We start from the raw sequence: 27,273 nt of genomic DNA on the forward strand, positions 1-27,273 counted from the left end.
TTACCTTACTTGTTTTCCTCATATCCACTCTGTATCCAAACAGCAATAGCTCACTCAAGTTTAAGGTTTTCTGCAGTTTTATTTACAACTTAAGAGTCTTCTGTAATGTACAGGCGTCATAAATGTTTTCCTATATGTATTTTGTTAGAGTATTTATGAATCAAAATGAATCTATTTCGCTTTTGGTGGCCCTAAAATCAAGCCAAGCAAAAGCTGAAATGATAGCTATACAAATGTAGTCACCCTGTTTCAATAGCCAGAGAGTATTCCAGCTCGTCTTATTCAAGTATATCATGTTCATTTGGAAACAAAAAGAATAAATAAAATAATCATAAAACACAATACGCCAATAAGTCTAATAAAGTAAGACCAAGACAGATATTGCACCATTTGATGGCACATACCAAATGTAATATCTTGGCAAAAATTAATAATGATGCATACATCAAATACTTAAAATTTAGCAACACCAATATTCACAAATAAAAATTCAAACTACGATTCTCTCTATATATATTGCGCTAATAGAAACAAAACAGTTACAGATGGAACGGAATTAGTCAGAAGCAACAAATACTTTTGAGGTTTTCTCTAATTGTACCCATCAACAATGCAACATATATATATGACTCATGCCCTCTGTTCCTGAGTGGTTAAGTGCAATGTGCATTCTGTTCGCTTTCTTTCATAAAAGACAATACATAGTTGGAATCTTGTAGTTATATGACTAGGCTGTGGCTTTGGCCTTTAAGTTGGTGCTTTAATGGCTGAAATACAACATCTGCATTTGAGTATATACAAGCAGCTGTGATGTGTGGTCAGATCATATTGTTTTTCTTCAGTACCTCCAAGTACTGCTGCGTCGCCCTGCTGACGGGGTCCAGCTCCACCCTCGAGGCCGAGCCCACAGGGGACATACGGGCAGAGGCAATGTCCAGCTCTGCTGTGGCTGAGGACCAGAGAGAGACCACATCATGAAGCAGCAGCTACATGTCACCACATACTGATACCATCTACGTCATGAGACTTTAGAATTTGTGCCATGATCAGTGCACTCACCATTGTTTAATTCCTTTGATATGTTTCTATCCAACTCACTCTGCATCTGGAAAAAAGGAAAGCTGCAGTTTGACGTAAACTGAAAAAACATGGCCTTAGAAATAAATATTTTTACATTTTTAAAAAGATACAGGGATGATATTTCACCACCAAACACAACACAATAGTAAATGGCGACACATCTAATGACAGATACTTGAACAGTGGAAAATCACTGCAAGAAAATCAGGACTATTATATCAAACACAGCAGGACATGCCAAGCATGCAAGCTCTGCTTTAGTGTAAAGTTTCTGCAGGCTATTTGATGTTCCCTTTTAAATCTTACTGCAAGTATGTCAGTGTGGTCAACTGAAGTCATATGCCTCCATAAATTATTCAAACAGTCTGTATAAGATGCATTTAAACTAATGATATATGCTTTTTGGTGAATATCTGAATAAATCTTACATTAAAGAAATATGTTCTTGATAAGTAAAATGTAAAACCATAAAGGTATGTATGTAACATGATTTTATATATGTACACAAACAGAGACATGGACATTTCTGGATGGTAATTGCTTATTGTATGTTATTATAGTTCATTACATTGTTTCTTTTTTATCTGTGTAAATTATCATGTTAAAACAATTACAAAATAAGGAATGAGGCTGATAGAGCAAAGATACATACACATTTTGTAGGTATTTAATCTAGGCATAGTTGGTAATATGTTTGCTAGTTGTGTGTATAAGCTTGTCATGCCACTCCCACATGCTTATACAGTACAACATTCTGTCTTGTGTATTGCACTGCTCTCCTGCGCTGTGTCAGACAGCAGATTACCACATTGATCTGACCGATTATTCAGCTAATCTAGGCAGATTGTTTTTTCTGTATGATTTAAAAAACCTTTCTTGATTTTCAAATCAAATACATACATGAGTGAAGGACAGACTTACAACTGCAGGTGTTTAAACTTCACACCTTTAGAACAGACGGAATAGAGCCACATATTCTCTACTCAGTCTAATCAGTCAACTTCAGAGCATGGAGAAAGTCAACTCAAAGCAGAGAATAGAGAAAAGGAAGGTTTGAGATTGCAGATGGCACAGTCACATTTCAGCTGTGAAATTATTTTTTTATTCTTGACCTCTTTAATTTTTTTTATTCACAATTTTGCAAACTTGACTTGACTTATTTTTGTAGATTTTGCCATTAAATCTTTACGTTTTGATAACATTTGTTACAGCTTTGATAACTGTGTGAATCCCTTAAACAGGTAATTGTTTAAGATAAACCAGGAAATGCAGGAAATGGTTTGCTGTAATAGAAATGTATAAAAGTTATATATGATGATGATGATAATAATAATAATAATAACAATAATAAGTTGTACTTTCATGTATATTTTCACTTGTAGATAATTAATCTAATAACATGTTTACAATTTACATTCATCTGAATGCAGTATGGGGAAAGCATAGTTGATGTAAACATTTCCTGCGGCTTTGCTGGTGCCCCATAAAACTTTTACATTCAACAGCTGATTTGAATGTGAACAGAGCTGTAAATGTGAGCCCACCAGCAACGTGAAGGGAACAGCAGCCAATCAGACACTGAGCTCAACACATCTACACACCTGGTTATGCATCTGGTTGAAGAGAGGAGAGATGAGAGACAGACTTTTGAGCTAGAAGCTAAAAGAGTGAGAAATAGAAGACAAGTTAGAAGTAAAGTCCCACTACTGTAAAGACTAGAGATAGAGATGGAACAATGTGTAGGAGGAAGAATAAAGAATACAGGGATTAGAAATGACTATTGTTTTGAAGGTGTTTTTTAGAGGAAGAAAAATAATTTAGAAAGCCATCACATCATTTTCATACCTCTGTTTCGTAAAAGTTTGTTTTCTCACAATCTGAAATATCTGATGTGTAATGCCTCAAACCCCACAGCGTAATACTTTATGACAATGTAACTACACAGAAACTGGTCTATAAAAAGCAACATCTTTGAATGAAACACCACCAGATACACAACAACAATGCTGACAACCATGATGCTATGAAAATGAAAATGGCCCAAAATAAATGAACTTGTCTATAGAAAGAAAAATTCCTCTGTAATCTCTGTGAGTGATTGAGTGTGTCAGTTAATGACTGTACAGACCTTGGCCAGATAGTCCTCCACCCTGCTGTTCTGTCCCTCAGTCACAGGGCTGAGAAGGGAGAGTCCCAGGCCGAGGCTTCTGTTGAGGGGCCCCAGTGGGGCCCCATAGTTTGCTGGTGAACCCAAAGTGCCCACGTCCAGCGAGGGCCCTCCAAGGCTACCGTTTGCAATGCTGCTGGTGATAAGAGACCTGCTGCGCTCATTGAGCAACTTGGAATTGGCTTCTGCAAGCCGACTGTTGGACCTGTGGATGAAACATAGTAAAAGTTTATAATTAAAACAAAACAGGTTTGGTGCCTTTGTCCAATTATACAATGATACTACATGCTGTTTTTAAACTTACAATATCAAGTTTTAAATCATCGATTAGGGAATCCATTGCAGATTCCTACAGCCAGTCCTTATTGAAAATCTGGCACTGAGTTGTCTCACCTCTCTAGTTTAGCAGCCAGGGACTTGCGGAGGTGCAGCTCCTCAGTGTAAAGCTGCCGGTATCGCTCTAGCTCGGTGCGTGTGGAGTCTCTTTGGTTAAGGCTGTCTTGCTGGGTGGTGCGGGCGCGACCCAGTTCTCCCTCCAGCTCCCGGATCTTCTGCTCCAGCTGAGAGCGCAGGTTAGCCTCATTGGCTGCTTTAATCTGATCTAATGCTTCTTGGGATGCTGCCTGGGACTGAGAGACAAAAAGAAACAATCATATTCAATCAGACTTAGAGATGTTTTTATTGACACATGCATATATAGTAGCTTCCACAGCAACAATGTACATACTGCATATCTAAACATAATAAATGATTCATTAAATTACCATTACCTTATTTCTTATTATGATTCTAGTCTGTATTATCATACATTATTTACTAAATTTATTTTCTATTTATATTTCCATTGTGTACAATGTAACTATTGTTGAAAATTAAAGACTTGCTCAGTAATGTGTGTTCTGATCATTTAGGATCATGTAACCAACAAAATACCCCCATTAGAATTTTACCTGCAGGAAGAGGTTAACCTGCTCCAATTTCTGTTGTATTTCTTGACGGGCCCTTTCCTCTGCATCACGGCGGTACTGCTCCAGCTGGTTCTGCTCCATCTGAGCGGCCTCCATTCTGCGCCTCAGGTCCAACACCTCCTCCTCTAGCTGCCTCTTACTCTTTTCCAGATGCTCAGTGCTGTGGCTGAAGCTTTTCAGGGAGGCCAGCTGATCCTTAAGCTCACCATTCACCTTCTCTAGCTGGTTGCGACGGGACACTTCCCTCTCCAGTTGCACCTGCAAATCGTCCACCTAAGACAGAACAAATGTTTGAGGTCTAGGTCTAACAGCTGAGGTGTAACACTACACCTAAGGGACTCAGGGGTTCACTAAAGACAAAGTTTCTATCTCTGCTACTCGTAGTGGCATATTATTTGGGGGTTTATACTGATATCATAGTGCTGTGTCAAACAGACAGACCTTTTCTTTCATTCGTCCAAAGCCACCTTCAGCCTGGCTGTGTCTCCCCAAGTCCATCCGTAGACTGCTCATAGGAGAGCCAAACTCAGCTCCACCTGTGTCCTGATCCCGCAGTTTCTTTTTTGCAGTCTTCAATAGAGAACGCAGCCTGAAACACATATACACAAATACTACAAGTAAACAACAAAATTAGGTACACATTAAGAAACAATAAAGTCCCAATTAAGCAAGCGACAATACAGCAATACAAAAACATGAGACAAATACATGCACTGCAGGGACTTACATATTTAGGAGTAGTTTAGTTTAAAACACTAAAATTGTACCCTTACACATTGGTGCACCACAGCCACATAAGCCAGGAAAGACTGCACTCTACTGGATCCCACTCGTGTCTAAACAGTAGGAGAAGGCACTGCCATAGGTGAGGTGGGCGCGAGGAGGAGGAGTATAGGAGTCACCTGTACATTTCTTTTTGAAGCTCTGTGTTTCTCTTCATCTCTTGATCCAGACGAGTGTCCACAGCCTTTTTCTGTTCTGCTATTTTCTTTGCTTTCTTCTTCTCTATTTCCATCTGGAACATCGTGATACATTGTCAGGAAGGGCAGCTATATATTTTTGATATATGACATTAGCCTGTATGTGAATGTATCATTATGATCACCTGGGTATTCAGTTCTCCTTTTTCCTTTTCAAGCTCTGCCAGACGCAGTCCTAACTTAGAGCGACTTTTCAGCTCCTCCTCCCACAAGGCCTGAGAGTCCTGGGCTGTGTGAGACAGCATGCTTTGCTTCTGGACCTGGGAAAGAGAAAGGCAGAGTCAAGAATTTAAAATACAATAAATTGCATTGTGAATATTTGTAGAGAGAAGCTCCAGTCAGTTTGTTACAAATGATCTGATTTGTAGCCAACTGATCAAATTTTAGTTTGATCAGTTGGATGTGTAGTCAACTTTAAAATTGTGTCACATTTCAATTGTCTTGCATTCACAAAAACATGTTAAAATGTGTAATAACTTAGATAACAATGACAGGGGAAAATTTAGTATTGCTGCAGCAAACATTCCTCAAAAGTGCAGAAACTCGCCGCTCAGACTGGTCTTAAGTGAATTACATAGACAAAGGCTAGAAAATAGATGAAAGTAAGAAATGGAAATCTAAGATGAAGGTTATCGTTGAGCTGGAAAAAAAGCCACCAACCTCTCTACTGAGTTGGTCTTCCAAAGTCATCTTACTGCTTTGGAGGTTTGTAACCAAGTCCTCCAAATGACCTCTGACCTACAGAAATAAGAAAAGCATTGTAAAAATCAATTAAAGAGTTTGTTTTTGTTTGTGTTACTGCTGTTTTATTTTTCATTTATCAATTTAGGAAGTTGAGAGGAAACTTTAGACTAAAGGAAACAACATGCATCATGCAGCTCAAGATAAAAAGGAGCGAAAGACCCCACATACCAAGACTTAAGGGAGAAAACACATTTTGAAATCACCAAGAAAAACCCAAATTGTCACAAAGATATTACTTCCTCTACGAGCTTGGAGTCCTGGTCTAACAACTTGTGCAAAAAGCCCACAAAGCCCAAGTACTTTTTCATTTATATATAGATATTTTTTCTCAATTTTTATATATATATATATATATATGTATTTTGTCAAAACATGTAAACCCACACAAAGAAACTAAGCCTACATCCACAATACCAACCCCTCCTCCAGGTGAGCAGTCAGACAGCTGGAAAAAGATTGGATACCTTAAAATATAATAACAGACTTCATAATTTCACATCAGCTATTTCGTTTCACTAAATATGATAATACTGAGATAGTGTGAGATGCTTTTTTAGTCACAAAGAAGTAGGTTTGGCACCATTGAGATCCTGTGTAAAATGTGTGTACACATGCAAGTTACTGGATAAGGCTTTCAACACTCACCATGGCAGCTTCCTGAGCTCCTTTCTGAAGTGACTCGATTTTGTTGGACTGTTGCTTTGCAGCCGCTTCCAGCCTGGCATTCTCTATTTCGAGCCTAATGTGACATTACAATGACACTGTAACACGAATTCATATACTGTAAATCAAAATGTACCTAGAGATGGCCGAAAATGCTTTTAACACATATCAGCGAATATAATTATTTCTATGGTATGGAGTTGGCTTATTTTTACAAGCCTTGTTTTACCTTATCAATTTCATAGGATTCAGAGGAACTGATGTGTGTGTGTGTTTGTGTGTGTATAAACAGCATGTGTTTGTACATACCTCTGCACAGCTTCCTCCAGCTGTTTAATGGTGGTATCAGAAGCTGCTGAGGCAGACAGCGCCTCCTGCAGTTTCTGAGCAGCAGTGTTGATTTCCTTTTCTTTCTCATCAAGACTGCTCTTAAAACTGTTGATACGCCTCTCAGCCTGCACAAAGCGGTCTTCGCTTTCCTCCAGCTACAGACAGAGACAGAACATTCACCTTATCAGCACTGCTAACAGCAGACTTAACTGTCAATTAAGTAAATGGTATTTGCTTCATAATCATTAATTGATTATCTGGTATCAGAGATGTGGTGAGAATATACGGCCACAAGACGTCACTGTTCCTTGCTATTACCTTTACTTTAAGCCTGTCCATGTCTTTAAGGAGCCGGGCTTTCTCCTCCTCCAGGTCATTGCGATAACGCGTGTTAACCTCCAGAGAAGCCTCACTCATTGACAGCTTCTTGAGTGAGTCAGCTAGCTCCTGCTGCAGCTGCCTTAGACTAGTCTGTGGTCAGACAGAATGCAGAGAAAGCACAGGTTGGTTAGATATAAAAGGAGATCCTTACCTGGCATGAGGTAGAAAGGCTAAAAGTGGGCCTGGAGGAAGAGGTAAGGTAATCTTCTTACACTGGCACAATCCTTATCTTACCTCTCTTTCGTTCTTCTCTTCCTCCAACTTGTAGATCTGATCTCTGAGATCAGCAGCCTTACTGGCGAGCTCCTTGTTTCTCTCCTCCACTAGTTGTACCCTCTCTTCGCTGTCGGAGCGCAGCTTGGTCAGAATGTCGCTGAAGCGCTCTTGGGCATCTGTCACAGCACGCTCCTTTGCAACACCTTTGTTCTGGGCCTCTTCTAACTGTTGCCGTAATAACATACTCTCACTTTGGGCTTGGGCTAGCCGCTCCTGTGTGGCCTCTTGCTGAGCTCTAGCACGGCTGACCAGCTCCTTCTCTGCCTGCAGAGCCATCTCTAGCTCCTTGACACGTGCAGTTGCCTGGTCCTTCTCCCGTTGTAGAACATCCAGCAGTAGGCCCTTCTCTGTCAGCTGCAGTGTGACCCGATGAACTTCATTCTCCATGCTGTTTGCTCGAGCCTCTGCCTTGGCCAGCTTCTGGGAAAGGCTGCTGACTGTCTCACGCTGACTGGCTGCTTCACCTATAGAAAAAAAAGCATTATGCGTGACAAAAAAGTTCCCAGTTACAAAGATTGAGGACAAAAAGATGCACAAAACAAAATGAAATATAAGCCACTAAAGGGAACACAGATCACAGCAGGAAGCAGAAATGGCCCACACTGAGCAACTTGTGCAACAGCTGCTCAGTGTCACAGTAAAGAGTAACACTGATTCTGTGTAGTTACAAACTACACAGTTACAACTGGGTTGACTGGAGCAGTCCAGTTATTCCAACCACCACTAACCTGTGAGTCTGTCTTTAAGACGCTGGTGTTCCTCTTTCTCCCGGAGAAGAGCTTTCTCTGTGTCTTTGTGAACTGCCAGGCAATGCTCAGCCTCCTTTACTGCACCAGCCAGGCGGGTACGAGTAGACTCTAGTTCTACCTCCAATGTTTCGCGAGTCTGTCGCTCATTTTCCAGGCGGGTTGTTAACATAGCTAACTCAGACTTTACACTGGTCACTTGGTTATTGCAATTGAAGACAGTTTGTGTCAGGGCTTCATTGTTGAGTTTAAGATCTCGTCGAACATCTTCTAGCTGTTCCTTGAGGGTCTCGTTCTCCTCCAAAATGTGGCTCTCTTTGAGACTGCTGCTGGCCTGCGAACGCTCAAGGTCTGTTCTAAGGATGGTCAGCTGCTCCTGTAAGGTAGCAGTCTGCTGTAGCAACTCTCTCTCCCTGTCACTGGCCTCAGTGAGCTGAGACAAGGCCTATTATGGACAAGAGCAAAAAAGGGTTCATCTTCAAAATCTATTATTTATTCCCAGAATTCAGTAGATATAAATATGAATACTGTATTTGTAACACTGTATCAGGATTACCTCATTGCTCTTGCTTATATTTCTTTTGTTCTCCTCCTCGATCTCTTGTTGCTTACGGAGATGGCTGTTGAGCAGATTCTCCTGCAGTGTCCTTGCACTGCGCTCCTGAGCCAGCAGCCTTTGGGTCTCACCAAGGTCGTCTTCAAGCTAGGTGGTTAGCATATATAACACACAAAGTATGTAACAACATACTTTGTATCAACAGAAATCAAATAGTTTAAGAGGGTGTACCTGTTTCATGTTGTTGATCAGAGTCCTCATCTCTAGCTCCAGGTTCCTGAGGGTGAGCTCCACCTTCTGTCTTTCCTGAACCTCTAACTGGTGCTGCTCCTCCGTCCTCCTCAGCTTATCTCTGGTGGTGTTGTACATCATGGTGGCATTGCGTCGATTTTCCTGCTCCTGTTTCAACTGAAATCTATACCAAGTGCAAGGCACAGAAATTTTAAGTCAATAAAATCAACGTACAGAATCAAGGGATCCATAAAATAAATGATCGTAAGAGTCAAAAATATGAGAAGAGCTAGAGAACCGAGTACTCTAGCTTTTTAAAAAGGAAGCAATTCTTACTTGAGGTTTGTGACTTCGGTCTGCAATTCCAGCTGGTTGCGCTCCAAGGCAGACTTAACGTCTTTAACTTCCTCTAGAGAGCTTTTTAACTCCGCTCTCTCCATTTCCAGCTGGCTCACCTTGTCAGCCAAGTACCCATGGCGACTCCTTGCCTTTTGGATGGAGCGTTCATATTCATGAAAAATGTTCTGTAGCTTCACCATGCTCCTGGAGTCTGTGAGATATAATATGTCAGAGTGTTAAGTGTCACGACTTAATCAGATCTGCATACAAAGGTTAGTGAATTGATTCGGTTGCAAAGGCTAAAAATCACAAATAATTACATATTATAATTAGCGTTTGAATCTGCTGAATCACTACCTAAAGTGGCTGAGTCCAGCTTCTGAATGAGGAGGGATGCGTGCCGATAGCCTGAAGTAGGAGAGTCGATGTCATCTGTGGCTGTGTCTGATGACTGAGTGAGTTCATCAAAGTCTTCTGCCATCTCCACCTCTTCAGGGTTCTGAATATGGAAACAAACTGTGGTCTTAATATTATTCTGTTTCTCATTCTGTGATGTATAAATTTCAGTCCATCCACTTACTGACAGAATTTGTCTTACCTCATTTTTCTGTTGTCCACTGGTAGGCAACCTGAAACACAGGGAAGAAAAACAGAGGTTATTTGGAAAACTGATGTGCATCTTGCGAGCTGGAGAACAGGTTAGAGGAACTGGAAGTGTAATGGTATAATGCAGTATACAGTTCCATTTTTGGAAAATCAATGGTTAGTCATGCAACTATGTAGGGAGACAGAGAATTAAAATCAGTAAAGTTTGCATCCAAATAATCACCCACCACCAATATTGTGAAGGTTTGTTCAGACTGAATGCAAAGCCAATTTTCACCTCGCTTTATTCATGCAAATTTGACCACTGGAGTGTTTCAGAAGTCTGTGTTTATTCATCAAAAACAACTACTGCACAGGTTAGGTTACTTAGCAACAACTCCAGTAGTTTCTCTTTCATTCCTCCTGTGTCTCTCCTTTTTTCTCTTCTCTCTATATGTTCATTAAGTCAAATACAAAAGGTTCAGAATAAACATGAACTTTGTGTTCAGCTTGAAACTCTTCACATTTGCAGACACCTTAACTTGCTCTCTCTAGAGCAAATGGGTGTCTGTCCTCATCCTCTCACCTATTTCCATTGACTTTATGCACAATCATGCTGCCTGTATAATGAACTTTGCATTCAGTCTGAGCACACCTTACAGGTTAGTGACAGAGGTGAAACTGATACATGTAAGCAGCATACTGCATATATACCTTTCTTCATCGTCCGACACTTCACTTAAAGTGCTATCGTCAAACACAGAGAGAGGATCTCCATTAACATGGGTGTTGGTCTGAGGGGCTCTGCTGTGCCGGGCCCCTCTGACCAGCTCCAGCTTTAATGTCCTCTCCTCTACAGCTTGTCTCTCCTGTTTGTTGCTATAGTAGGTCTGCTGGAGTGGGAGATGCGATTGCACTGGAGCCCCGTTGGTGCTATAAAGAGCAATAAACCTGACAGTCAGTGAGTTGTGACATCTACACTTTGGGGCACTTGGAGGTATTGCTGAAGAAAGAGGTCAGAAAAACTGGGCTTTTTCTGTTGAACATACAGAATACAGAACATAATGAGAAATAATACATTTGGCTCAAGAGCAATTATCAACAACAGCATTACAAAATCATTTAGAGGACAACTACACAAACACAAATATCTTTTCTTATAGATAATATCTGATTTCTAAATTTAGACGAGAGTTGTGGATATATTGTATTGAAATTGTAAGAGAAATTGTTAACATTTGCTCAGGGCCAACAAATGTACAATGGCAAAATAATACATACCTCTTGGTGGCTGCAGGCTGCTGTTCCTGGTGAACTGCTCCAGCTTGACTTGACAGGCATCCTAACCTGATCTCAGGTTTCTCAGTACCCACTTCATCCAATGTCGTTCCGCCAGCATCCCAGGAAGCACTGGATTTTTGCACTTCCATTTCAGTCCTTGCTGTCTCTTTGCCAACCTGAAAAGACAGGGGCAAATATTTGATAACTGGACTTGTGACATTCATCCTAACTGAAACAGGTTGGGGCCAGCCTTTTAAGATGCAATTTGGAGCAGGCACTTGTACACTTTGTCATACATAATTTAGTGTCACCCCTCCCTTCTGAGACCTAACACCTTATTGTGGTTACTCTATTTGACATGGTATTTTCAGTAAATTACAAGAATGCACAATTCCATCCACTGCAAATCCACTTGCTGTGGCATTCTCAATACAGGATAGTGGATAGTCTGATATGAATGATAAGATACAAAACTAGAATCAAAAGAAAGTAGAATTCAGAGGCTCTTTTTTGAATTTCATATAACCTCAACACCACTATATAACTTTCTTAAAGTATCATCCCTAGCAACTTGTAGTGTTTGTTATTGTTATTTACATTGCCTTATCTTTTTTCCCCACAGACACCCAAATACACAAAATACTGCCCCCCACCCAAAAAAAAAAAAATAGAGAGAGAGAGATCAGTCTAATCAATTCTAAGAAACACCTGTATGTATAAAGTTTAATGTAAGCAAAGCATGCATTAAAAGAAAAAAACCTGTCAACTCCCATATCGTCACAACTGCACTTCTTTTAAGGGAAAAGAAGGCTATTATTTATACACTCTTCACGCCACATTTCCTGGAAACAGAGAATTTATACAACAGAATTTATACAATGTAAAGATGCATGCAAAGTCCATGCGTAATGAAAGACAAGTCATGACTTAAGAACACACAAGACTGAACTTTCTGTAGTTCTGGAGGGCAATCAAGAATGTCTAGCAATATTTTTTTTTTTAACTGTAAGTCAGAGCCAAAGGCAGTGCAGTGGAAGTGATCATCAACAAAATCTTAGCCTAGCTCTACGTGTGTTTAATGTTGGTTAAGGAGGTGCAAAACTGTATGGAAAACATGCAAGATTGACTCTTCTACTTGAAATGAAACCTAAAGAAAATAAACATTAAGACATGAACAATGAACAGAAATAAGACAAGGTCATGATGTGAGGCCAGTTTGGCCCATTTAAAACAGTTAAGTAAAAGAAATTCAATTAAACACATGAATGAAAAGGACAAGAAAGAGAGGCAATCTAGAAGGGACTGCGAAAGGGGCGTTCATCCTCTACCTCTTTCTGGAGTTGGGCCTTTTCTTTATCCAAATCCAGGAAGACAACCTTCAGCATCCCTACCTTAAATTTAAACCTTTCCACGTCCTCTTCCAGCTCCTCATCAGAGACACCCTGGATAGATGCTGACTGTCTGCTTAGGGAATGGGGGCAAGACTTTGTGATCTCCTCAGGTTTCTCCTCTGAACTTGCATTGTTCTTCTCAGCTTCATCTAGATCAGCAGTTTTGTCCTTAAAGATTGAGTCTGTCTGTTGCTTGTGGAACATCCCAAGTTTGGTCTCATCTTTTAAGATTGAGCTAGAGTCAATATCAGAAATGGGTATGGTGTGTTCATCAGTAAAAGCTGTGGTAGCATGATCTATGTTGCTCTCTGCCTGTGCTGTGGTGAGTTGTGGTGAGGGAGACCTGCACTCCAGAACATCATCAGTGAGTAGATCTGATGCCTCCTGAGGCTGGCTGTTGTCGCTGACCAGGGGCTGACAGACCTGCATCCTTTTTTCACACAGAGAGTTGTCAGTTGACTCACAAAGGTCAGAGTCTTCCAGTCCAGACTCCCTCTGCTCAGGTATAGTAAGAAGGACAGTACTCCTTGCTCTGGCTGTGGGGCGCACAATGATTTCCCCCTCCTCTTCCTCACTTGACTCTTCTGCAGAAGTAGATTCAGCTGTGGCCTGTTCTTCTTCTGCAACATTTTCTGTGGGACATGTTGATTTAAGCAGTTCCCCAAACTTCTCTTTTAATTCACCAGCAACATTCTTGAAGGTGGATTTTACTTCCCGTTTCTCCACCTCTACCCAGAGCTTCTCGTAACGTTTCTCCCATGGAACGTCATCACCTGCTTCACTTCTTTCTTCAGGAGTGCACTGATCTCGGAAGTCGTTATCCATTTCTCCTCTGTCAGAGCCCATGTGATGCCCAGATGCCCATGGGTTTTTTAAATCTAACTCACAATTATCTCCTGCATTATCTTTCTCCTTTGATGGCATGGGTGGACAAGGAACAACACAACACACACAAAACAAAAAAACAAAAACCAAGTTTTGACTTTAAATGAAATACACATTACTGACACAAATGTGGAGGCATTTCAACATTTTAAACTGACATTGACATTGGAACTGACATGACATTTTCATCTTGAAACATACTAACCATTTACCACAAGAAAAGCTAACCAAATAATGTGAATTATCAAATGAATTGTATGTGTGTGTATGTGTGTGTGCGTGTGTATATGATATTTGACATAAGTAAAACTTGCTTGGCCTTTTATTGTTATATTTTGAACACCAGTTAGAAATATACACATATTTATGAATACATGTGACATGATGATGAATTTCTTTTTTTCCTATAATGTGGAAAGCATCAGTGATGCAGTTTGTCTGGGACCAAATTCAGGGAGGGATGAAAAATATGTCAAGATTCTGAGAATTTCTCACCTTATGTTGATGCTCATCAGACTCTTGGTTACTTTTACTTTCTCTTGCCATTGCTGAAAGCTCAGGAGAACCTAAGAAGGAGACAGAGGGTCTTTATCCACAGCGAAGGGTGTGTGTGCCCTAAAAGGACCACTAAAAAAAGACCAGTGAGCCCTACCTGGTTTATCAACTGCCTGAAGCTCAGCTATGTTTTGCAGCTGATTGTCAATTTTGGATTTAATGGAAGATGATGCCAAATTGTCTGGTTCCCAATCTGACTCTGAATGAGAGCAAGTGAAAGAGAGAAACAGAAAATGAAGTGCTCCTATTCTTTGATTAAATGGTATAACCATGCATTGAAAATATAAATAAGAACATGAAGTCTCTAACTACACTTTACCTTCTTCACTCTCTGGTTTCTGAAGCACCATTTTCCTTGCTCGAGGTTGAGGATGGGGTATGAGTTGAGTGGGTGTGCTGGGCAATCCCACATCAGAGTTGATGCTCCTCTGAGGTGTCAAGGGTGCTACTGGAGCGACAGCTTCATCCTGCTCTTTAACAGATGGAATGGTGGATTCTGGAAACTCCTCAAGTCCGGGGGAGGCCATTCTGCGGCCAGGCAGGGTTTTCTTACTGGTTGTACTGGCCGAGTCCCAGTCTGATGCATCTGTGCCATTAACACAAGATGCTGTAGGTAAATGAACAAAATATGATAGCAATGGTGCTGAGGCTAGAAGGTCAGTTTACACTGGGATCACCATCACATCTACATGCATTGAGCGCACACGCCTCCATTATACGATGCACTCATGCATGACAATGGAAAAGATTTGGGATAGGCTGTCACAGTAAGCCCTCTATCAAACTGGGGTCTCAAACGAGTAATCACAATTAACAGTGAATAAAGTTAAAGTTATCTAATGATCTAGTTTACTAACCTGCTTTTTGACCTTCAAAAAGTGTGATGACAGAAACATACGAAGGGTAGAAAAATCAGAGTTGCAAGCAGATATAATACTTTAATCAAAAAATTTTAAAAAGACAGCAGCTGTAAACAGTGTACAGTGTAAAGGATGCAAATGCATTGGGTTTAAGGGCAGAATTATAGCACGTTCACATAAGTAGCATCTGGCATCTTATGAATCTGCTGTTCTAGGAGTGTGCTGTTTTGAGCATGTAATTTACATACTTTGCTTAGACTGGACAGTCAGTTTTCTAACACATCTACTGCCGCCAAACATACAATCGATATTGGCAAATCTTTGTGTTTAAAGTTTAAAAAGTTCCTTCGCTTAGTGTAGTGGTACACATCCCCGTGCTTCAGTTTCCACTGGAAGCCTGGCTGATGCTTGCACGGCATCAGAGGATATCTCCATTCATTTGAACCTTTCTCAAGTTCTCAGTGAAGTGTAGCTGGGCACTTTTTGTATCTGTCACACTAAGCAGGAGGCTCAGGGCTGCAAAGTCATGTCTCATTAACAATTAACAGCAGTCATTGCTGTCCCAGCTTTTAGAATGAACAGGCCTTTATGGCATTGGACAATCAAAAACAACCAACCTGTAATCACAAATATTTTATATATTGTAACACAGTTTAACTGGGGCAAACCAAAAAGCAAAATACCAGTATTTACAGATTTAAAAATAATTTGATTAAATTTGCCATCCTACCTTCAAGATCATCAATATCACCCACACCAAGCTCTTCTATTAGGTCTGTAAAAGAGAAACAAAGCAGTAAGACAGACAATTCTGCTTGAGATATATTTTCCAACATCTGGAATTATAAGAATTTGGATTATTCCCTTTACCTGTCTTTCGGTCCTTATCTCCTTCAAGTTTGCTCCAAACACTAAGTGACAGGCATTTTGCTTTCTCAGTCTGGTAGACAGGAGAAATAATGTAATTTAATTGTGACAGGCGACAATTTCTTTCATTTTCTATGCCATTTAGTTGCTGAACCTACCTCTCTCTGTGTAGTATCATCTTTAACAACATGTTCTCTTCCATTATCACCACTATCCTTGGTTCCAACTGTGAGAGACAAGACATGTCTGTTATGTTTGATATAACACAATTAACTTCTTCTGAAAAAAACTTATAAAATATTCAGATGAAGCTGGATGAGTTTGCCAGAGCATTGTAAAAAGCATTCCCATGCAAATGTGCTCATGGTTAATCAGCATGAGGATAAAATGGTTAGGCATCAGACAAGTGTTCAGATTCCCCACTCTGTTTTTATTGGGACACAAGTTAAGCATCGGCCAAGAATGCTGAGAGAACTGCAGTCACTTATTAATATCTACTGAGCCAAAACATACTAGAACCAAAAAAGCTAAGCAGAACCTGTAGCCCTTTATGTCCCAAATTAGGGGAAATGGGGTTTAAAGGTAGCAGGCAGAGTAGTGTATGCTGCATGCATTTTCTTATGGTGATAATGAGGTGATGGTCAGGCCTCTGGTATGGTTAACATGCTGTTCCTCAGACCTATGAGTTAAGACATTCATACCCTCTCCCTGGCCGCCTCTTGGCCTTTCTACACTCCTCCGAGGAACTAGAACTGCCATCCTATTGCCTCTTTCCCCTCTTAGAAAAGAGGGAATATAAAACAAGTCTACAAAAGAAATGTAAGATATTGTTGGAATGGCTGTTTTGATTAATGAGAATTTTAATGTAATGAGTATTCTACACAATAGTCAGACTGAAAACAGAAAGCTTGAACCATTACTCAAAGACAAAAGTAATGCATGCATTAATACACTAGAGCAGTTTTCTATGTTTATGATTAAATAAGATCACACTTTTTCTGCAGCATGAAATGGTGCCTGGAATGATTTCATTGCTTAAAAAACAAAAACAAAAAAGCAATAAATACAATGGACCTACTTTCTCTAATTTCTTCTTCAACAGTGGACATCTCTTCTTGATCCTGAGTATGCAAGCTTTGTTTCTCTTCATGTGGCATATTGGCATTTTCAGAATGGGACTTCAAAAGAGAAAATCCGTCTGTGACAATGTGTATGGCAAACATCTAATCCTACACAGTTTTCTAAAATTTCTTACTGTACCTCAGAGTCCCAAGAATCTTGCTCTTCCTCTCCCTTCTCGAGACCCAGCTCAGACCGGAAATCTATTTGGCAGATGTAAATTAATTCAGCTACAATACAAATAGTGATTGTTACACAAGAGTACAAGATATCTTTGACAGAGGCAGCATATATATATATATATTTAAAAAACCTGCCAGGAACTGCTGTCACTCACTGTGTGTCTCAAAATTTCCTCTGATTTCAAGTTACAGTGTTACAATTCAATTCAAAACTATTCTTTATTATTGTTTGCCTCTGCCAGTTGCTGCAAGTTGCTGCTAGCTGCTGTCAGTCGCTACTAGCCTCTGCTAGCTGCTGCTCACACAGATAGATGCGTATAAAAGGATGCTGTTGCATCATTGCATTCACTGCTAGAAGAGGATTTCCTGAAGAAAATACAGTTAGTGTGTCAGGTGCATCTAATTCACACACTTGACTGTCCATATTGAGATAACGCTGTGCTACTAGGAGCAGTGATGATATTTTTCTGCTCAATTCATTCAACACATCCTTTATAAATTATTTGCAGTTTACCTCTTTTCTTATCTTTTGAGACTTCGGTTTCAGGAACAGGTGAAGTGGTGTCAAGGGACTCTCCACTGTTTTCAGGCTGATCATTGTCATCTGAGATGTCTCCTTCCACTTCCTCCTCATCATCATCTCTCATCTCCCCTTTGTCATTGTCGTTGTCGTCGTCATCTTCATCGTCATCCTCATCTTCATCTTCATCCTGAGTGGAATCTTCTTTCTGCGTAATAATAATCATGCTTACAAACATATTTCCACAGAGCACCTCTGATGAGTCTGTAAAATGGATATGAATGTGATGATGGTGTTACCACAGATAGTGTTTATAGTAGCCTCTTTGAGGAGTCACATTAACCACATAAAATCTTCCTGTTGAATTCCTGTTTTACCTGAATTATAGGTTCGTCAATGTTTCTGAGCTGCTGATTTCTTATGCCTATGCTGTCTGCTTCATCAGGTGAGTCTAAATCTACATCATCAATGTCAGTCTGAGGTAATACTTCATCAGAAAATGTGCTTCTGTCTGAAACATGGCATTGACCAACAGTGACATCTTCTTTGGTGGGTGGGTGGGAAAAAATATTTTCCTGCTTTGGCTCTCTATCAAGGTCATCTGATGACTCTCTTCTCTGAGGAACAATAGCATTTTTATTTTCTAGTGGAACATATGCTGCTAATCTAGCTTCATGCTCATCATCTGCCTTGTCGCCTCCACGAAGGCATCCATCAAGCATATTATCAGAGTCATCTCCCACACCTACACTTGTAGGCCTCAACTTTGGTGACTGCAAATTGGCTGGGGTAGAAATCCGCATGTTCAAGGCTTCACCACAATCTGCAACTTCATCATCCTTTGTCTTCATTGTCTGCTGCTTTTCTGACTCATCACTTTCATCTTTATCATCCCAGGTACTATCATCACCTTTCTCATTTTCTGGATCTAATTTCCCTTCCATTTGTGATGACTGACCAACTGACTCAACATCATCATTATCTGGTATTTGTTTTTTGGTTGTATTTTCATCCTCGGGTGTTGGTGACACTGCAGGGGAGGGGTCATTTGATGCTTTATCAATACTTTCTTTATCTTCTTCCCAAGAGTCATCAGAACAGTACTGCTCTCCCATTCTGTTTGATGGTACATTTGTTTTAGAAAGTGATGACACCACTTCACCTTTAGTGAAGGAGCCATTATCATTTTGGTCATTATTGTTAGAGGAAGAGTCCCACTCTGATTCATCTACTGTTGCTTTACCTGCAACCTGAGGGGAGCTTGCTAAACATGGTCCTACAAAAGATTTTGGTTCCTTTAGCATTTTCTTGGGTGAGACATGTTTTGGAGATGGTACAGCTGGAGCTGACGTATCTACATGGTCTTCACTTGGTTGAGGTAATATGCTTTTCTCATGCAGTGTTGCGGCTTCTTGTTGTAAACCTGATGCTTGAATGTCACTTTTCTGATCAAGTATATCCTTCTTGACCTCGTCTCCTTTGGGCAGGTCACTGTCGCTGTCCTCTAATGAAGAGCCCCATGAGGACCTGCGTTTCTCTTCTTTGAGGCCTTCTTTGTTTGATCCAGCATCATCTTCAGCATCAGACGTGCTGTCTGTATTTACTGCTTCAACCTTAGGTAACACATCCTTTCGATTAGCAAGTATGGTGTTGCGACCAAATCTCCCTGTTTGATTATCTTCTTCATCATCACTGTCATTCCATACCATGTCATTACTGTTTTGTTTATTGCTCCAGGAGTCATCATCATCCTTTTCCATTTCTCTCTCAAACTCTTCCTCTTCCTTAACCTTTCTAGGTGAGAGAGGCTCGGTGCCATGCCTTACAGGACCTCCTGTTGAACCTGGGTCTGAAATTATGTTTTGGCGTGATGACCATTCTTTTCCAAGGCTGTCATCTTCATCAGAAAACTTAGATTCCACCCTAATGGCTGACACGACACAATCTTCCTCTACATTTAATGTCGCTGCCATTGCATAACTTGCTGTTCCAACTGGGCAGACAAGGTCAGTATTTTGAGTCTCTGTTTCGGCATTTGCCCCCGAGGCATCAACATTACCAGGACTTGTTCCACTGTTATAAGAGATGTCATGGTCAGGTATGTTTTGAGTATCAGCACTTTCAGTAATCTTAGTAACAGAGGATTTTTGTATATCTTCATGCTCAGTAGTGTTGACCTCAACAGAAGCCACACAGTTGTCATCATCCTCCTCCTCACAGTCATTCTCTTCTTCATCTTCTTCCCCATCCTCCTCTTCGCTTTCCTCCTCATCATCTTCTTCTTCATCATCCTCATACTCCTCTTCCTCTTCTTCATCCTCCTCATCTTCATCATCATCGTCATCATCATCTTCCTCCTCATCCTCCTCCTCTTCTCCAACTTCCTCCTCAGAGTCCTCTGCTTCTGGGTTTTCCTCGCGAGAATATGATGTTGCTTTACTGCTTGATGGCTGCCCTGAGTGTTTGCTTTTCTCCTGCTCAGCTGTCCTGTCTGTTTGAGGCATTTAAAAAAATAGAAGGAGAGAAAGATGTCATAGAAATGCAACTATCAAAGCTTTCACACAAATAATTTACCTTTCTGTAGTTTGGAAGAGGAGTAGAAGTCATCTGGGGTGCTTTGGAAAGGAAAGAAACAGGAGAGGGATCTACTGGGTGCTGCAGAGTGTTGCTGGATGGTAAAGCCTTTGGGAGGGATGGGATTCTCTGGACTCTATTCTCACTCTCTGGTTCAGAATCTGTACCACTCAAAGATCTGTCAGGCTGTACAGAAGCTGCAGGGTAGGTGGGGAGAAAAGATTACTACCAAAAACCACAAACTATGGAGGGATAATAACAAGTGAATAATGCAGAAAATGTCTACCTTCTCCCTTTTTAGATGCAATCATTTTCCTTAGGTTTACTTTCTGAGGTTTCTGAAAGACAACACATCAAATAAAGGTTGGGACAAAATCTAAGGGAAAAACATATCACCTTACAAGGAAAAAAATAGCACCAACCTTGTCCATTAAAACTGATTCATCCTCATCTTCAGATGAAGGCCATTCATCAGCAGCACTTTTTGACACCCTGAGTAGGGAAGAAGAATGGTTTGAGCTCCAAGGGCAATTCTGATTGCAAGTTGCAGATCATGAAAAGAAGACTGTGCTCACCGACTTAGTGACTCTGACTGAGAATTGTCCTCAAAATCTGCAACAAAGTTGAGACATTTATTTTCAGCTGATGAAGATTTAACCTCACTTGAATTAAAATCAGTTTAAGAAATTACACATTTTAGTACTAAACTATCAAACTGCAAAATCTTGAGCATCTAAACTTGAATAAGCAGGAAAAGTATGGGACATAAAGCACTACAATCTAGGCAGAGTTAAAACACATTTCCTAAAACAGGAGTAGGTTGAGTATCCATCTTTAGTAACTATTAAAGATATTCAAGAAACTGACAGCCTTTGACTGATTTTTCTGACAAAGCTCATCTAAACAAAGTAATACCTCCCCCTGCTTCATTTGCTCCATGCTCTAGATCCAGTCAAGAGGTAATGCATGAGGAATAAATGAAATAATCAAAGTCAATAATGAATAGACACAGTAATATCATTCCCACACTACGGTCATTCACTGTAATATGATGACAATTTATCTTCCTACCATCTTTGTCAGTGGCTGGTCCTCCCAAAGAGAAGCCTGCTTCAACATCTTGGAAAGGACTGCCCAACAGCATTCTTTTCTTCTTTTTGCTTGGACCTTGCTGTGACAGGGAGAGCCCATCATTCATCTGGGTGCCATGCTCAATGATCAGGACGGAACAACTACAAGAGAGTCAAGACACTGATAATGTCATAATGTTGTAGGCCTTTACGTGCTCTTGTGATTTCAGGTGTGGACATGTGCAGTGAAAATAAATAGTGATCTGAGAGAAAAAACAAAAGAATAAAACTGTAAAAAAAATATTACTGCAGAATTAAATAAAGCTTAAAAACAAATGAAATCTCTCTCTCTCTGGTTGTTTATTTTGTTTCAGGTATATGTTCCATTCACACACCCATAATCCATAAGTTACAGAAAAAATGCCACTCTAGGTGCTACTGCAAAAAAAAAAACAAAAAAAAAAACAGCAGCTTACGGATGATGCCCATTCATTTCTGCGTAGTAATCAGCTGACCACCCTTTGGCATCCTTTAGAGTGATGTCTGCTTTATACTCCAAGAGTAGCCTCAACATACCAATTTGTCCATTGCCAGCAGCTATCATTAATGGGGACCTGAAGATAAAATCAAGAATAGCAACATAACCAACTGTAAATTAGATTACTCAATAGTCATCACCACATTGTTAAATGAGTACTGCACAGGCCAGGCCACACCCATCTTCGAGTTCAGCCTTCATTTTGATCTTAACATCTGTAAAGTTTAGTGACTGCACCTTGCACAACTGTGATGCTATTGTGGTGACAGATTCTGTCCACAGACAGAAAGGGCTGTTGTGACTGCTAAGAATTAATTCAGCAACATTAAAATTACAAGGTATGTGTCACAAATGTGTCACTGTTACCTTTGGTCTTTGTCCATACAATTCACATCAGCATTCTCCCCGAGGAGAAGCTCAGCCATCTCAATGTGGTTCTCACGGACTGCCACAGTCAATGGTGTGAATCCCTCCTAAAAATTGGATTACGGTCAACAACTTCATACAATGGACAGGTGTCATCAGAATACATCATCCTGCACAGAATATCATATGTGGTAGAACCAGATATTTTATATCTGAATATCCCTCTTTACTTAGAAGAGTGTTACAACAGCCTATTAACACACATCACTGAATGTGTAAGACACATGTATACGGCAAGCATTTAGACTTTTCATGGAAGGAAAAGCACAGATGTGTAACAAAAAATATTATGGATGGCTTTGGATGTGCTGTCCCATGCCACAACAGAATTTATGGTGGAGAACTAAAAGCCACTATGAGGTCCTCTCCTAATGGCTATGGTTGATTACTACATACCACTAGTGTCTTTGCTGGATCTACTCACAATTCCAATATATCTAATCTTGTATTAACTGAAGACTGATCTGATGTTTGGCTTTAGGATGAGAGATTGTATTGTAGTACATAGAAAGACAGAATCACCTTGTTTTGGGCATTGATGTTAGCCTCATGCTGCAGCAGCAGGGCAGCAAGAGAGGGGGATGGGATGTTTGCTACTAAATGTAGGGCTGTATTGCCATTGATGTCCACCAGGTTAGGGTCAGCATGGTTCTCCAGCAGTATGCTCATACATCGCTTATGCTGGCCCTGCACTGCCTGATATAGTGAAGAATTAACACAGATGGCCTGAAACAAGGCTTAACACAATGTACAAACAAAGCAGCCAATTATGATCATCAAATTATATTTTACATTATATCAAGAATCAATCTGTCTTCGAGTGCCATCATCTGGGATTACCTTCATTAAGGCAGATCTATTTTGATTGTCACATAGATTAAGCTTGGCTTTGCTCTCAACAAGGAAGTGCACCACCTCAACATGTCCACTGGCACAGGCAATATGAAGTGCAGTTCTGTAATAGTAAAGGAGAAAGTTGCTCATTTGCAAGTATTCATGTCTCAACTAAATTACTTCCACTGACAATGGTTTTTTTCAACTATTTTTAGCTAAGCCTTAGTTAGCTGATAATTCCTCTAACCAAATAATATACTGTTTTCAAAGTTTAATTATTTCATTGCAGTTTGACATATTGTATATCAGTTATGTATGGAGCATAACTCTTCCATGTAATCTACCTTTAATCAGGATCATCATTACTACATTACATTACATTCATTTGACAGATACTTGTGTCTGGAGTGGCATACAATACATGCATTCAGTGATTTCCATTAACTGTGCAAAAATAAGATGAGATGTCAAAGATTATTGCAAGCCATTTTGTAAATTGCCTCAAGTACTCCACTTACAACACTCAGTTATTTCTTACAGATGCTAATTATAAATGGTAACTTGAGCCTACTTTGAAACATAAGTAGGAAAGAAACAATGGGGTGTCATGTACATTTTACTTGGTGCTTAAAAATTAGACACTGTTTTACAGTATCACAGCCAAGCCCTACTATGTGGAACATATTCTACTATGTATAACTAGAAGTTAATTTGTCAGTACTGGAACACTAAAACATACTGATGAACACTGATTAAATAGTGATATGTTAAAGGAGATACAGACAAGAGCATATGAGAGATAACAGGATTACGTTCTATTAAACTATTCACATGACTGCATTCCTGTATAAGTTATGTTGTAGACAGCAATTAATCCAGGAAAGACACTTTCAAGTGACAACAAATGCTTTGATCCCACTTACCTGTTCTCCTTGTCAAGTTGATTGATATCATTCTTTTTAGCAAGTTGCTTCAACTTTGCTAAATCACCCACTAAGGCAGCCTTGTGAACCTTCCCAAGGTCCTTTTCTTTCAGTTCATAGCCAGCAGAGAGCACACTCCCATTGTCAGGGGTACCAGACGGGTGTTTCTTTTTTTTAGTAAAGCTGAATATCTTCTTCATTGTACACAGCAGCACAGCATTGCCTCTACACCGTCACTACCTGCCACTCATCTGGTGCTGGAGTGTCACCGCAGGCGGCTCTCCCATCCCTAAAAATAAGACGTGTAAAGCGGATTAGAACCCTATAAAGCCGTGCAGAGAGCACGGCGGTTTTTCTTAATATGTAACTAAGTACAACAAATACTATTCCACACGCAGTAATATGAAGTAAGGTAACGCTAGCTTTAACCCATATACGGAGTAGTGATTAAATGCATATGCAGGAATACATTACGCATAACGCTGAGTGTCTAATTACTTTAACCTAACGTTAGGTAACGGTAAACACAGCTGTCATGCTATCGGCAGCGTTTCAGTACAGGCTAAGCTACATGTCGCCTCATTTTCTTAACCATACCTTACATGAAGTCCTCTACAACGTTTGTTAGCTCCTGCGTTTGACAAAGCATGTTAGCGTTTCATTAGATCACCGATTTTGATGCGATTAAGATGCACAGCACCAAACGTCTCCACACGTTAACGTTACACAGCGTTGTTTATATGCACGTAGGTAGCGTTATATCTTGTGGCTTGTTACCATGGTAACTGACTGCACAAATGGTATGCTAACGTAACCACCAGAGGTTATTCAATTTGCTTATGTTGAGGACTCTAAAACTCTTTGTATTCAGTGCCATTAAGCAATGCACATTACCACACCTACTATGATTATATCAAAAAAACAGTGTCAGTGTAAAAATTATGTTTAAATTCAGAATTATTGTTGTTGCCTAGCAACATCACCTACCTTCTGTTGGCTCCGTGCTGCGCCTCCCACGTCGTCACTTCACAAATGATGCAAACCGCCACATTTAAACCGGATTTGTAATACAACCGAGCACAGCAGGGATTGTCGCTACAGTACTGAAACAGCAAAGTTCATTTGCAAGAGTCGGTTCTGCTCAAATTGTCCTGCTCTTCCAACCAGCGTACAGGAGTCGTTAGCTAACGCTAACGCTAACCTGGGTGAAACAAAGTTAACGCTGCTATCTCAAAGCTAATTAGCAAACGCTAAGACTCAACGCTAAGGTGGTGTACTGGGTTACTAAGAACAATAACTTTAAAACGAGTACAAATGACGTATGTAAAGCTACACTATCCTAACTCATGCAAGCTTCTGAGTTAATACAAACCACAGTAAATTAACATGCATTAACCTGTTGATTGTCGGAGTCAGACCACTACCACAGGGCTAAGGCTAGCGAACATATGCTCAGAAAAACCTGCTGGCTGTTAGCGTGTCAACGAACCAATCAGAAATGTCTTCGAACTAGCTACTGCTTACACTAACCAATAGGAGGCTTCAGTGTGTGTAAAAGGTTGGTTTACAAGCCACTGGGGAGTCTTATTAGGATCCATGTTTGGGAAGCAAAGGAAACTTGTTGAGTAATGTCGAAACTTTACCGCTTGATGGTGACATTTCTCTTGCCAGTACTCAGCGCTATCAGGACCTGCAACACCCGTTCGGGCATTCAGTAGATTAACTGTTTTATGACCAAAAAATTATGAATTCAGGTGTGTTCATTTAAAACAACAGACAGCATGTCAGAGCCCAAAATACTTGTGGCTGTGGTAGAGATCAGACCTTTGACTTTTTCTCCGAGCCAGTCTGTTTTTTGACAGAATTGAAGGGAGAAAATTTATTTGGAAACAATGGCAAGTGACTCGAGTAAGCTGTCTGTGAATCCAAAAAGTATGACTCAGACCTGTGGCATATACAAAGATAAAAACAATTTTAAGATATAATTTTCCATATTTTCAATTACATCATATGACTGATTGTATGCTGCCAAAACAGACTCATCCTCATTTAGATCCTGGTATAGATTCAAACCTTGAAAACAGAGTGGAGGGAATTATGCTTAAAGCTTAAGTGAATGCCATATTATGAACACCTGCACAAAATAATGAAATCAAATGGAATAATCCAGCATTAAATATTACTGCAGTAAGGCTCAGAATTTGTTGTCAAGGCTGTGCCAGAGAGGTGATGGGTCTCTGGCAACCCAAGTCTATAGCCTCAGAAATTGCCAAGGATCTCTCTGATACAGCATCAACAAAAACTTAACATTGTATAATTACGAAAATATGTTTGGATTGTATGCATTATTGGATTGCATTACATTTTTTGTGTCTTTTGCTGCTCACCGCACGCAGATCCTTTATGCTTAATGTCTGCATGTGCTTAACTATTATGGGAAAAAGAGTGGTTATAGTCTTACATCTGGCATTACTGAGGCATCTAACATCTTTTTCTAGCGCCAAGAAATTTAGGCTTTGCTGCCAATAACTCAATTTTGCTTACAGAAGCCAAGTCATAGGCTACTTACAGTGTCTTCCTACAGGAAACCCTAGACTAACAAGCATTTTTGGAAAAATTCAAATAATACCAGTGTTGTCTTTTGACAATTTTTATTTATTTATTTTTAAATGCTGAGACATGCATCAAATGTCTTCTGTGCATACCTTTTCCAGGTAAAGGTTTGCATAGAGATCTCTTTGCATGACACAAATAAAATCATCCCTTCAATGTAAAGCAGTGTGCAGCAGTGCTTGTTATATTTTAGTGGATATCAATTTAAGTCATAATGGATCCAAGTCAATTCCATTAGTCCTTTTTATTACCTCAAACCTTCAGCAGATGCATGGACAATATTCCAATATATGTGTAAGATCAACAGGGTTCCACAACATTGTGGTTCCATCAGCTAATGTCCTGTTTTTTCATGAAACGTGAAGCCACAGGAGTATCACTGTTTCCAGAAAACCAAATCATTAATTTTAATCTAACCTGTTTATAGGTTACTGTCCTGCCAAAAAGCCCCTTGAGTATGATAAATAATCTAAGAGCTGTTTTTCAAATAAATAAAAGAATGTTGTTAATCACACATGATTCTTATTATTCAATTTTTTGTTGTGTTGTTTACAGAGTGGGATGTTTACTTTCACATTTGATTGCATGG

At 40.0% G+C, this 27,273-nt stretch overlaps 1 protein-coding gene across 4 annotated transcripts; it reads right to left on the reverse strand.

The window, feature by feature from the left end:
* Positions 1-59: 59 nt before the first annotated feature.
* On the reverse strand, positions 60-25,565 carry si:ch211-272n13.3 (ankyrin repeat domain-containing protein 26). 4 transcript variants are annotated; one of them, XM_051073192.1, is made up of 46 exons: positions 25,468-25,558; positions 25,059-25,174; positions 24,072-24,360; positions 23,155-23,269; positions 22,837-23,010; positions 22,255-22,361; positions 21,827-21,964; positions 21,352-21,512; positions 21,196-21,222; positions 20,856-20,892; positions 20,703-20,772; positions 20,567-20,618; positions 20,281-20,477; positions 17,701-17,914; positions 17,146-17,207; positions 16,964-17,063; positions 16,587-16,691; positions 16,044-16,111; positions 15,889-15,958; positions 15,749-15,793; positions 14,478-14,744; positions 14,256-14,357; positions 14,099-14,169; positions 12,719-13,630; positions 11,328-11,503; positions 10,761-10,979; positions 10,060-10,090; positions 9,819-9,960; positions 9,459-9,672; positions 9,123-9,306; positions 8,892-9,038; positions 8,318-8,780; positions 7,548-8,053; positions 7,251-7,403; positions 6,912-7,087; positions 6,585-6,678; positions 6,343-6,384; positions 5,856-5,933; positions 5,321-5,455; positions 5,118-5,230; positions 4,657-4,804; positions 4,198-4,488; positions 3,641-3,876; positions 3,209-3,452; positions 1,060-1,105; positions 60-949 (listed from the first exon to the last, which is right to left on the reverse strand). In XM_051073192.1, the coding sequence occupies exons 3-46, from the start codon at positions 24,269-24,271 to the stop codon at positions 819-821; spliced, it is 7,263 nt and encodes a 2,420-aa protein (XP_050929149.1). In that variant the 5' UTR covers positions 24,272-24,360; positions 25,059-25,174; positions 25,468-25,558; the 3' UTR covers positions 60-818. The 4 variants fall into 4 exon arrangements, with proteins under 4 accessions (XP_050929149.1, XP_050929150.1, XP_050929151.1 ...); XM_051073193.1 differs by lacking the exons at positions 25,059-25,174; positions 25,468-25,558 and adding an exon at positions 24,669-24,991; XM_051073194.1 differs by lacking the exon at positions 21,196-21,222 and having other exon boundaries at positions 25,059-25,565.
* Between the last annotated feature and the right edge of the window lie 1,708 nt (positions 25,566-27,273).

Source organism: Lates calcarifer, linkage group LG10, assembly GCF_001640805.2.
Source record: "Lates calcarifer isolate ASB-BC8 linkage group LG10, TLL_Latcal_v3, whole genome shotgun sequence".
Taxonomy (NCBI): domain Eukaryota; kingdom Metazoa; phylum Chordata; class Actinopteri; family Centropomidae; genus Lates; species Lates calcarifer.